The 13292-nt window shown below is 46.5% G+C and overlaps 1 protein-coding gene and 1 pseudogene across 1 annotated transcript in view; one reads left to right on the forward strand and one right to left on the reverse strand.

The window, feature by feature from the left end:
- Positions 1-13292, reverse strand: part of UGP3 (UDP-glucose pyrophosphorylase 3) — a 37747-nt gene that overhangs the window by 9384 nt on the left and 15071 nt on the right. The window contains exons 9-10 of the mRNA XM_087390487.1: positions 13175-13266; positions 12930-13024 (exon numbers count right to left, since the gene is read on the reverse strand). Of these exons, the coding sequence (XP_087246613.1) occupies positions 12930-13024; positions 13175-13266 (187 nt within the window). The remainder of the gene's footprint in view (positions 1-12929; positions 13025-13174; positions 13267-13292) is intronic.
- LOC147890651 (uncharacterized) lies at positions 7396-9906 on the forward strand (annotated as a pseudogene).

Below are 13292 nucleotides of genomic sequence, written 5' to 3' on the forward strand. Positions count from 1 at the left end.
TGTGTTCATGATTATCCTTGTAATTCTGTTGACTTTTGGAATTACTATGTTCTTTCGACTTTGGACAATTGAAAATTTCATGACAGCTTTGTACGGCCTCCTGCAGATTTCAAAGCTGTATGAACTCCTGCAGATTTCAAAGTAGATTTTGCACAGCTGCAGAATCACAAGTTCTAAACCAATTAGATCTCATCGATGTACATTGCCCTACACACCTCAGCAAAACAGTGGCGCTGAAAGAAAGAATAGACCTCTCATGGAGATGGCAAGATGCATGGTGAAGGGTCAAGTTTTGCCTAACAAGTTTTGGTTGAAGGTAATGATGTGTGTAGATTATGTGCTGAACAGATGCCCTACTAAAGCTTTCCAAACAATCACTCCTTAGGAAGCTTGGTTTGGTATGAAGCCCTCAGTGGCACATTTCCAAGTGTTTGGTTGCCTTCCATATGCTCTTGTGCCTGAGCAACAAAGGAACAAGCTCAACACAAAGCGGTCTAATGCCTACAGACTCTACCATCCGGCCAACAAGCAGATTTTAGTCGATAGAATATTGTATTTGTCGATAAATATATTCAGCCTTTGCTGTCGTGCATAAAACAGCAAGTGGTATGCCCCTAAGATGTGTTTGATTCTTTTCTGCATCTGTACAAGATGAGTCAACCAATTGATGAGACTTCAGGTGTCAATCAGGGTGTTGCAACAGCAGAAAATTGGCCTATTTTGACTGATGTTCAGCCAGCTCTTATGCTCACACACCAGCCTACTTTCAACATCTCTACCACCCGTCTCACAGCACCACACACCCCGCCGACCACATACACCACTTATCATGACATACACTTTGATCATGACTTATCATCCACTTAATCTGCACGGCTATACACACTATTCACATACTATCATGTGCATGGTGTACCTAGGGTTGGATATCAGGTGAACATGGGTTACGGGATAGCATAGGGCTGGATGGCTATTTTTAGCCGAGATTGCTATATATAGAGATTGATTCATATATAGTGCTCGCTTTATATGGAGGGAGCTATTCATAGCATTGTGCTATCTATAGCAGGTTTCCTTCTATATAGAGGGAGGGCCAGTGCTATTGTGTAGATCAGTTGAGCGCTCCTCAATTGATGGATGGGGCTTGGACCCAGGCCGGGACTCTGGCCATCTACATGGCGGATCATAGGTGGTGTATCGAAGGTCCTCTGGACGGGCTCAGGTGGTATGGGACGCCTGGGTTAGATACGTGCCTATGGATGAGTCCAGCTGTAGCCCACGTGCTCGGGGGTGGTCCGGAGGATCGAGGCACTTGCGCTATGATTCTGGTTGTATCGAGGACGAGATTCTAGGTCAGTGATAGGGTCAGATCCTGCAAGGTCGTGTCATCTGGTATCACAGCCGTCCTATCACAATTGAATTCAACGCGAGGTATGCAGAAAAGATGTCTTCCAGGTACGCTTTTTGAGATTGCTTTTGCAAATTTGAATTTCCGCTCATGTATGGGCTAAATCGTTGGCTGATGATGTACGCTCATGATTGGGAGAGTTGTGGAGGATATAGAAGTCCATAGGCTGTGTGCTCTCTCTCGGTTGCTACGTGTTTGGAAATCATGATTCCTTGAGAAGGGTAGGCGATGAGAAGACTTGCTGCTTTCAGCAAGAGATATGAGGATGGATCGTTTCTGACCTATAACTACCCACGCTTGGGTTGTTGATGTGATTGGCTGTGTGGGGACGCGTGACAGTAGGCTGGTTAGGGAAATAATTCGCTTTTAATGGCCCTTCCTGGCTATTTATATACCCAAGATTTCTATCTCTTTCTCACTTCAGCACTTCAGCGCATGAAGGCAAATTTCCCACCCTCTTTCCATCTGAGATCAGCCTATCAGATTCCGCCATCTTTCTTGCTGTCCTCTACTCGCCTTCTTCCTTGATTCCACGCAGCCCCAAATTCTCTTTTTGTTAGTGTGAAGAGCATGCGTTTGGACGCAGTCCCTCTCCCGTGCGAGATATTTTCCAGCCATGGAAGGACATCAAAGTAATGAGATACCTACGTTGGATTACTGTTTTATTGAGATGGAGGATGAGGCTACATCGGAGATTAATCCTCGTAGACCTCATGACCTGCTACGAGAGATGGATTCCTTGATGGATGAACTCTAGGCAGTTCTTCACTACTATAAAACCCCTCAGTACTAGAAATATATTGAAGGAGGCTCATGCTGTTCTAAATGTAGACAGCTTGTTTTAGAGTCTTTATACTGCTTCCGAGTTATTGAGAAGCGATGAAGAAGTTGAAATCCTCAGTTTTGACCGACACCTAACTATTTTTTGGCTCGACTGGATCTTTTGAACCACTCTTGGTTCAAGAAGCTCCCCAATTTTGTATGAATTGTAAACTGTCTTGTTATTAAATTGACCAAGTTTTGGTTAATTTGGGTTTGATTTGTAACTAGTGGCATTTATAATTTGATTGGTTTTTCAAATTATATAACGTGCACTTTTGTTCCATATATCTTGCAGTTTTTTAGATATATGGTACATTGAGGATGCCTAAGACTTTGTTACATCTTAAATTGGACTTAACTAAGACAATTGGATTTCCCTTTCTCGAATCTTGGTGCATAAATCCTGTTTGGTTTCTATTTAAAGTTTTGATCTCGATGTGATTGTGAGTTATGGTGTTTCTTTGAGTTACCGTTTGGACATATGAAGGTTCTTATTGATTAGACCAGGATGAGTCTTGTTGGATACCTTCTTTGAATATGTCCAAAGGCGGGGATTCTTATTCTCACTCTTTTAGCCCGAGGTCATGGATAGTCAGGATTCAAGAGTTGTTAGGGATACTACCTACTGGGTTTTCTTCTTTGACCTATTGGTTGGGGTATTGTAACACAAGGGGGTGATAAAACCACATTAAGAAAAGGATTGAGAACGGATTTGCCACCCTAACTCAATCTAGGATGGTCTGAGTAAAGAGGGATTGGCTACCCTAATTCACTCATATTGTCCACCGAGTTTTTTATTTGCAGTATACTTTGGTCATATGGGACACTAAGGTATGTTATACTTAAGATTCTTTGATGTGGTGGTATAATCTAGCGTGAAATAATACCCGAGGACCTCTAGGGTGAAGTACAAGTAGGCTGAATTGAATTGGGGGTAACCTGATTAGATTTTTTACGAGGGCTGACTAAGATTCTTTACCCTGAGAGAAGCCATGTATTTTTTGGGTTCAACCCTGGAGCTCCATAGTCTAGACTCAATCTCAGCGAGGGTTACCACATCTCTTCTGATGATGGTCTGTCAATGCCTTGTTTGGAACTTGATGTTCCTAGATAAGAGATCCTAAGAACTGGATGATCCTGTGATCGGAGTGGATTATTGTGCACAAGTTTATATAGGATCTTCGATAGTGGATCTTATTTTTAGAGATTTCGGATTGTATATTTCCGTAGTCTTTGGATCACACAGGATGCTATTCCTATGATGGTTGCCTATATACATGTCTAGAACAGTATCATTGACTAGATATAGCCAACTGAATTTTTACTATTTATCCTCATATAGGGGCATTTCGAGGATAGATCAAGGGGCCATATCTTTGGTCAGGATTTTGCCCATTGAGACTTCCGTGAAGATTCTTCCATCATGAGTTATGAACGGACACCTAATTGTTCTGCGATGGAAAGTCTGTCATGTATTTCAACCCAAGAATTTGAATTACAAGGGTATTCCGTTGAGGGATTTTTTTAATACTAAGTAATTCAAGAATTAGGGTTGATAGAAATTGCAGCCCAAAAATTGGCCTCGAGGGGTTCAACTGATGGGGATGTTTGAACAATGATTCCTCGATCTTAAACTAAGATTTTGACTTCAAGGATACTCAATAGATAAGGTTGATACACTCATTACCATGCTTGTGTATGGATATGTCAACGGAACTAACTCTGTGGATTCAAGCGTTACTTGATTTCTCGAGGAGAATACTCGATGATACGTAACCTTGTTTAGATTGAGAGATTTACTTTCCTTGGGTTAGTTACTAAATATGGAGGGAGCTATTCATAGCATTGTGCTATCTATAGCAGGTTTCCTTCTATATAGATTGAGGGCCAGTGCTATTGTGTAGATCAGTTGAGCGCTCCTCAACTGATGGATGGGGCTTGGACCCAAGCCGGGACTCTGGCCATCTACATGGCGGATCATAGGTGGTGTATCGAAGGTCCTCTGGACGGGCTCAGGTGGTATGGGGCGCCTGGGTTAGATACGGGCCTTTGGATGAGTCGAGCTGTAGCCCACGTGCTCGGGGGTGGTCGGGAGGATCGAGGCACCTACGCTATGATTCTGGTTGTATCGAGGACGAGATTCTAGGTCAGTGATAGGGTTAGATCTTGCGGGGTCGTGTCACATACAATGATCACATACCCCTACTAGAGGACAGCGCCACCCTAGTTAGCCGCTCACTCCACAAGGCTTCCCTATACGCCTTTCCATACACCACACGTTCCACTAGACCTCCATCTCTTGGTTCTGTGCCCTGCAATAGTTGGTACGATGAAGAGTTAAGGCTTTTCACTGACATCTTTGACTCAAGGCCACATATAGCCTTCCACGTAAACTTGACACGATACGCGAATATCGTCATCTAGTACACCCGAAGAAACAGGCATTTGTCCGCCAAAATGAGGAGGAACTACTGAACACTCTGTTCAACAACAACTCCCAAGGATTTTTTGTGCAAGTTCTTTGAGCGAAACTCACCCTTACCCCTCACTAACACTCGAGTCTGGCACACCTACGCACATATATTGTATGACGTTCCCAACCAGCCCGCCCCGGACTTGTCACTCACCTGCCCTACCACTTGCACTCTATTCACCAGCGGCGATGTCAAGGATGAGACATTGAAGCTCCACGACGATCGAGTGAAAGATCACAAGGGGCTATGCTTGACTTTATTGCATATAGGATTGCTGTCCTTGCCTTGATCTTAGCAAATCTTTTCAATGACGCAGTTTGCCTTGGCTTCCCACACACATGGAACCTTAACACTATCACACCCATTCACAAAGCAGGAGATCCCATGAGCCCGAAAAACTACAGGGCCATTATGATTGGGCATGTCATGTCCAAGATCTATGCATCAATACTCGGCACAGAGGTCAGCATATTTGCAAAGATGCAGGGACTTAGGGCCGACAGCCAAGCAAGATTTCGGCGCGACCACGAAACCATGGATCACGTACTTTCACTCAGGGTGTCATAGAGGAGGCCAGAACACAGAATCAGAAAGTATACTGTTGCTTTGTGAATTTCCGCAAAGCCTTTGACATGGTCTCACAAGCTTGCCTCATCAAACACCTGCAGACGTTGGGATATGACCAGGAGATCATATGGGTTGTTATGGCACTCTATGAGAGAGTCTCAAGCTGAGTTCGGACAGGTGCCGCATGGACGAAGGAGATTATATAAGCACCATTGGGATCAAACAAGGTTGCCCACTATCACCAACCTTGTTTGGCCTCTACATAGACGAGCTCGAGAACTTCAAGGGATCACGAGGGGAGGCATGTTGCTCTCTTGCCGGTACTCTGCTTCAAATTATGCACTACAGGCTTTTTGTGAGTCACATGATTTGAAGCAGGGTTGCCTACGTTTGACGTACAGAACGTTCCGTACGTTTTGTTCCGTACGGTCGACTGTTTTTTTAGGATTTCGGCCAATTAGGGTTTTCATTTTCTACCTGTTTTTGACCGTTTGGGGCCGGCGTCTTCTCCAAACCTGCATATATACCCCTCTCACCCCTCCTCTCCACCAAGCACTCTTCCTTCTCCATCTCCCTAGCCATCAAGCAGCCCGCTACCCACCTTTCCATCTCTCTTTCCCTCCCCCTCCCTCTCTCTCTCCATCTCCATCTCCCTCTCTCCTCTCCATCTACATCTCCCTCTCCCTCTCCATCAGCCTCCCTCTCCATCTCCATCAAGCTCCCTCTTCATCCCGCTCCTCCATCACTTCTCCATCTCCATCAAGCTCCCTCTTCTTCAAGCTCTATCTCCATCAAGCTCTCTCTCCATCTCCCTCCCGCCTCGCCATCAAGCTCTCCCTCCATCTCCATCTCCCTCTCTCTCTCCATCAAGCTCCACCTCCATCTCCATCTCCCTCTCCCTCTCCATCAAGCTTCTCTCCACTCCTATCACACAAGGCCAACCAGGTTATCCGTGAGGATCTACTACAGCTACACACATTCTGAACTTGGTTGGACCCAAGTGATCTTCCAGTGAAGCTGGGCTTCTACAGAGATCACTTCTTACATATCACAACGGAGGGTTTCATTGATCCACCAGGATACACGCAGATTCACCTACCCCACTCGCTGAGGATCTCTCTTGGGCAGCTCTGAGTCTCTTCACAAAGACTTCGTATCGAGAGTGGTAGAGAAGAGTGCTTACCCAAGAAGAGGCGCATATGCACACTGTGTGACATGCAGAAGGTTGAGACAGAGGAGCATTTCATCACGGAGTTCTTTCAACCAGATCACATACACCCCCACAAGACGAGACCTCGACATGACCGTGACTCAGCCTGTGACCCGACACCTCAGACAAAGGGTTGACACACAGATCATACTTGGGGACATCCCCTCCTTGTTAAGGATCAAAGCCCGACCGGCGAAGGTCACAGTGGCCCTGGTTACCGTGGCCTTGGTTAGACGCAAAGCTACGACAAGGAGACGTACCAGCACTGCACCCTTGAGGGGCCGACAGTGCTCTATTGCTGACCTCATGCCTCCACTGCCTCATTCATCCTGATGTCCTACTGCTGATGATGAGGATGAGGATGAGGATGAGGATGATGATGATGATTATGATTATGATGATGATGGTGATGACGATGATGCTGAGATTGATATATAGTCGACTATTGACATGACTATGTTATACTATGTTCTACTAAGGACTTCGTACTGCCATTTTACATTTTTTGCATTCTGCATTGGTGTGGATGCTCATTTAGTAGCTCCACTACCATAACTCATTGTATCAAGTTTTTCACAGTCTCATAGACCCATCGGTCTTTCGAAGACTTTAATAATCTTTCTTTCTTTCTTTCTTTCTTTCTTTCTTTCTCCATCTCCCTTGGGCCTCTCCATCAAGCTTCCTCTCCATCTCTCTCTCTCTCCCTCTCCATCAAGCTCCCTCTCCATCTCCCTCTTCCTCCCTCTCCATCAAGCTCCCTCTCCATCTCTCTCTTCCTCCCTCTCCATCAAGCTCCTCTCCATCTCCATCTCCATCTCTCTCCCTTTCTCCAAGCATCAAGATTCAAGCCTCTTCGTCCTTCTCTCTCTCTCTCTCTCTCTCTCTCTCTCTCTCTCTCCCCCCCGCTGCCTGTAATGCCACCAAATATTCATGAAGCCTTTTCCTTGCATTGTGGTTACTTTGAGAGAGTAAAAGAGAAGTCCAATGTTTACAAGGAGTTGCAAGTATTACCCAAGGTCCAAACTAGTAGTGTGACCCGCCTTCTTATCCATTTATCCATTTGTGTAAGTTGGGTGGGCAATGCGGACCATGCACGGGGATTCCGATGACATTTTTCAAGATTGATGTGAAAAGTACTTACCCTTGAAGCGAAGGAAGAAGATCTCTATGGCACGAGAGGAGATGGTGTGCCCGGACATTTCCTCATCCGAAGCGGAGGATGAGACCTCTCAATCCGTCTCCGTTGCCTCTGTTGGGGTTGCTATGTCCTCCGATACCGCATCAAAGAGAACGAAGACAAGTGATGCACCAAGGAGGAGGCTTGTCCATGAGTGGCCTCTCCGGTCCATTGTCATTATTGAAGGAGCGGCAAAGACAAGCTGAAATAGAGATTGACCGCACCGTCATTGAGTGCAATCTCTCTTTCCATGTGCTCCGATTAGAACGGTGGCGAAGAATGGTGAAAGCCATAGCCTCGGTTAGTCCATATGAAGGGTGGGATGGAGTTAGCTACAACGACATGCGTACCAAGAAGCTAGATGAAGAGAGGGAGAGAATCAACAGGTCTCTTGAGCCCGTGTGTGCCGGGTGGGCCAAGTATGGATGCTCCATTCTCTCCGACGGATCGTGTGATAGAAAGAAGAGACGCATCATCAACATTCTTGTCTCTTGCCCTCTTGGCACATACTTCTTGCGGGCTGTGGATGCGGGAGAGAAGGATAAAAAAACCACCACCTCCTTTATCTATCGTCACATTCGGGATGATATACTTAAGGTAAGTTAAGACTCGAGAGTCATGTAGCAGCTAGCTTCTTTCTATTTTTTGATCTCTATAAGCAAATCTACTTCTTCTTCTTGAATCTTACAAGCTGAAACTTGTCATGTAGGTCAGTCCTCCAAATGTAGTGCAAGTCGTGACGAACAATGCCTCCAATTGTAGGTCCATGGGTCACATGCTTGAAGGGGAGTTTCTCTCAATAGTGTGGACTCCATGTGCTAGTCATTGCCTTGACCTTCTCATGGAGAACATTGGTAAATTGCCGTGGGTAAAGACCATTCTGAGTGACGCTTGCTCCATTGTGAGCTTCATCAACTCCAAAAACAAGCTTCTTGCCATCTTTCGTATCTACTCCAACTTGGAGCTCAAGAAGCCATCAAAGACACGATTTGCTGCTATGTGGCTACTTCTTGAGCGGTTCTATGATGTTCAAAACAAGCTCCAAAAGACGATCGTGTCCGATGAATATAAAGAATGGCTTGAAGGAGAGTCGAATGCAACTCAACAAGATGCTAAAGACATTCAACAGCTTTGCTTGAGAGAGTCTTTTTGGCAAGGGGTATTACGCATGTCGGACATGGAGGGAGTTACTGGGGCTTCTCCATCACTTCATGAAAGAAGCCATTGCAGAGATTAGCACCTCCACCGTTCTAGATACGGCTATTAGTCGGTCATGGTAGCTTATAAACCTACAATCCTAATATCGAATCTTGTTTCGTTGATTTGGAATTTTAATAAATAATCTCTCGAGTCCAAACTCTAACTTATCGTTATTCTTTGAACATTAGTAATATCTTGGATACCACATCAAAGCGGGATGATATACTCTTTCATGTCAACAAGAGGTAGAAGTGGATGAAACGACCCATCCATAGTTTTGATGCCCTCATGCATCCCGCTTTCAAGGCCCCCTCTCTCTTTACGGACTCGGAGTTGGCCTCCGATAGAGATGCATATCTTCCTAAAGCATTGCATGAGGACAAGCACGGCGCATTTCTTCAAGAACTTATTAACTACAATGACCAAAGGGAAACCGCATTTGCTTATTGTATCTGTGTTCTTTTTGTTGGAAAGGTCACCTCCCCATCTGTAAGCCCCCATATGAGGAGAGCATGGGGGAGGTAGACCAGGGGATATTGGGGCTGCCACATGGGCAGCACGCAGAAAGGGCAGAGGCTGCCACATGGACAGCACACAGTCTGCCATGTGGGCAGCTGTCAAAACAGGAATCCATGGGTCTGCAAAAGAGGCGCACAGGTGGCGGCATAGGCAGGCTGAAGGCGCCTGCATGGCGGGCTGACCGGCAGAGGAGATGGCGCAGAAGCGCGGGGCAGACCAGCAGATTGGGTCAGCCACATGGAGGCCAGGTGGAGCAGCAAATGGGGCTGCTAGTGGGCAGTGGCATGCCCTATATAGGGCTGGGCCCTTGCCTAGATTGGAGGGCCAAAGGCCCTAGAAGTCTGGGCCCGGTTTTAGAGCCCTTAAAGGGCTGGACCAGCAGCAGACTGGTCGACCAGAATGAAGCTGACTGGTCGGTTTTTATGAAAGGCCCTTGGGGCCTATAAAAGCAGAGGCTCTTGGCCTCATTTATCATCACTTGCAGCAGCAGTTCAGGGAGCAGAACAAGCAGCAGAACAAGCACCTGTAGGCCTCTATCCAGAAGGATTCAAGTGGGCTGTAGAGCTGCAGACCTAGCTCAGAGTGCTGCCCACCTAGGCTGGTGCAAAGACAGCGAGGAGGAAGGGATCTAGACGGAAAGTCTACTTACGCTCGAGGTGGAGCACGCGGGCTCCAGTCTAGAGATAGCCAGCAGATGGGAGAAGTACCTTGTGGTAAGATCAGAGGACCACACCATTGGTGGGACTCTGGATCTATCTCTTTTGTATTGTGTCCATAGTTTTGGACGGAAATATATTATTTTGGTGGTTTCTCTATCTGGCTGGTTCATTGTCTATTGATGAGTCTGCACATCTATTCTATGCACATTAAGTTAAGAAGTTTGTGATTCCACACCCCACACGCACACTGTGTGAGCTCCTGGGCATTACTATAAGTCTTCCGCTGTGCGTACCCTCTGTTGGGTCATTTCTAACATGGTATCAGAGCCCAAATAGGAGGCTCATAGGTGTGGGAGCTTGAAGGCAGGACCTTCCTGAAGGACGACCCTGATTCAGAAGCTCTTGGGAATCGACTTCCACGACTAGAGGATTGTGCCCTTGCGAGAAGGAGGGTGACTCAAGTTCAGTCAGGTGCGTTCAGAGTTCTGGTCTACTGAAATTGAGTTTGGTTGACTTTCCTGTGTGGTATAAACAGCAGAGATGTCGACCTCAACAGCCTCCTCAGCCCCTGCTCTCCCTTCCTCCTCCCCCAATTTTCTCTCTTTCACTATCCCTAACTTTGGAGAGTCTGGGAAACTGGACGGGACCAACTACCCGATCTGGAAAGTGAAGATCCGGAGTCATTTAGTGGCTCGAAAGTTGTGGAAGCTGACCACGGGAGTGGAGGCGAGGCCGGAGGACATGGTGGACAAGCAAGGGGAGATAGTCATGGCAGTAGACAGAGAGAGCTCGAAGCTTGGGAAGACAAAGATGCCCATGCCCTCGCATTAATCATAGGGACTACGGCGGACTCTGTTCTTCCACATATCCAGATGGCCAAGATGTCAGTAGAGGCATGGGTCACTCTGAAGGATCTGTACGAGATGGACAACACCTCCCAGGTTTTGCTTCTTCAGCATCAACTCTACAATCTTGATATAGAAGAAGGAGATACGGTACATAGCCACTTGACAAAGGTCAAGGTGTTGAGGGATCAGCTGGCAGCAGTTGGTCAGAAGAAAAACTCATGCCATTTGGCCTTGATGGTACTGAGGAGACTACCTTGGAGTTTCAAGAGCATTGTTACGACTGTGACAGCAGGACAGAGGACCAAACCTCTGACGTTTGAGAAGTTGGGTCCATTACTGCCACAGAAGGAAGCTCGAGAGAAGCTCTACAATGAGGACAAAGATGACAAGGCGATGCTGGCGAAGGATTACGCTGGCAAAGGAAAGGGCAAGCCTAACAATGGCAAGTCCAAGAAAAACAACTCTGACAATGAGGAGACTTCGAAAAGGAAGCAGAAGAAGAAGTGCTTCTACTGTGATACGCCAGGACATTTTGCAAAGGACTACAGAAAGAAAAAGATGGATCGGAAAAACAAAAAGGAGTCCGACTCAGATTCAGAAGGAGAGGCCAAAGCAAATAAAGAGTTGTTCCTGGTGACATCACCGAGATGGACCTGCGCACCAAGATGGTGTGCGGAAGCAAAACCAGACCTAGTGGAACAAGAGCCACTGGATAAAAAGCCAGGAAAACATTTCGACATCAAAAAGTTCCAGAGGACTACTACGACCAGGGAGTTACTGGAGCATCGTCATCGACGTGTTGGCATTCGGCCTAGATGTGTCGGTGAGAGAGGGTGTTGGAAAGGTCACCTCCCCATCTGTAAGCCCCCATATGAGGAGAGCATGGGGGAGGTAGACCAGGGGATATTGGGGCTGCCACATGGGCAGCACACAGAAAGGGCAGAGGCTGCCACATGGGCAGCACACAGTCTACCATGTGGGGTGGGCAGCTGTCAAAACAGGAATCCATGGGTCTGCAAAAGAGGCGCACAGGTGGCGGCATAGGCAGGCTGAAGGCGCTGGCGGGCTGTCTGGCAGAGGAGATGGCGCAGAAGCACGGGGCAGACCAGCAGATTGGGTCAGCCACATGGAGGCCAGGTAGAGCAGCAAATGGGGCTGCTAGTGGGCAGTGGCATGCCTTATATAGGGCTGGGCCCTTGCCTAGATTGGAGGGCCAAAGGCCCTAGAAGTTTGGGCCCGGTTTTAGAGCCCTTAAAGGGCTGGACCAGCACCAGACTGGTCGGCCAGTATGAAGCTAACTGGTCGGTTTTTATGACAGGCCCTTGGGGCCTATAAAAGCAGAGGCTCTTGGCCTCATTTATCATCACTTGCAGCAGAACAGGCACCTGTAGGCCTCTATCCAGAAGGATTCAAGTGGCTGTAGAGCTGCAGACCTAGCTCAGAGTGCTGCCCACCTAGGCTGGTGCAAAGACAGCAAGGTGGAAGGGATCTAGACAGAAATACTTACGCTCGAGGTGGAGCACGCGGGCTCCAATCTAGAGATAGTCAGCAGATAGGAGAAGTACCTTGTGGTAAGATCAGAGGACCACACCATTGGTGGGACTCTGGACTCTGGATCTATCTCTTTTGTATTGTGTCCATAGTTTTGGACGGAAATATATTATTTTGGTGGTTTCTCTATCTGGCTGGTTCATTGTCTATTGATGAGTCTGCGCATCTATTCTATGCACATTAAGTTAAGAAGTTTGTGATTCCACACCCCACACGCACACTGTGTGAGCTCCTGGGCATTACTATAAGTCTTCCGCTGTGCGTACCCTCTGTTGGGTCATTTCTAACACTTTTAGTCTCATAGACCCTTTGGTCTTTTAAAGACGTTAATAAACTTTCTTTCTTTCTCCCCAAAATATGTATTGTGCCGTGACAAGCACCAAGCCAAGAAACTACAAGGTCATGATAACTGTTCTGGATCTGATCCCCAAAAACCAAAAACCTTGTTGAAGCATTAAAGAGAATCTCAGACATAATATGCGCATGTTACATACTTGATGTAAAGAAAAATCACTCGCTTTTCTTTTCCGTTTCGCAGAAGAAGTGACCTTGCGTCTTTGATTGTAAATCAAGAAGGTGTCCAAGTTTTCTGAAAAATCATGAGCAGATTGAAAGAAATCCATAACTGAACTACTAGCCAGATTCTTCAGAAAATGCCATAATCAAAACCAAACTAGTTGAAATCAATCATGAAAACATACCCAAACCATCACATGTACCAACAGCTACTTAAACATACCATATTCTGCAGAACATAATCTTGATTGAGTTTTGTTCAAAAGCAAATCTGCAACATTTTGCATCGTGCATTCAATTCTACCTGCATAAGTACTGCTCCAACTTGGGATCAGATCGTA

The sequence above is a fragment of the Dipteris shenzhenensis genome, chromosome 19 (assembly GCF_047967505.1).
Source record: "Dipteris shenzhenensis isolate YYH24624 ecotype China chromosome 19, Dip_SZ_1.0, whole genome shotgun sequence".
Lineage (NCBI taxonomy): Eukaryota > Viridiplantae > Streptophyta > Polypodiopsida > Gleicheniales > Dipteridaceae > Dipteris > Dipteris shenzhenensis.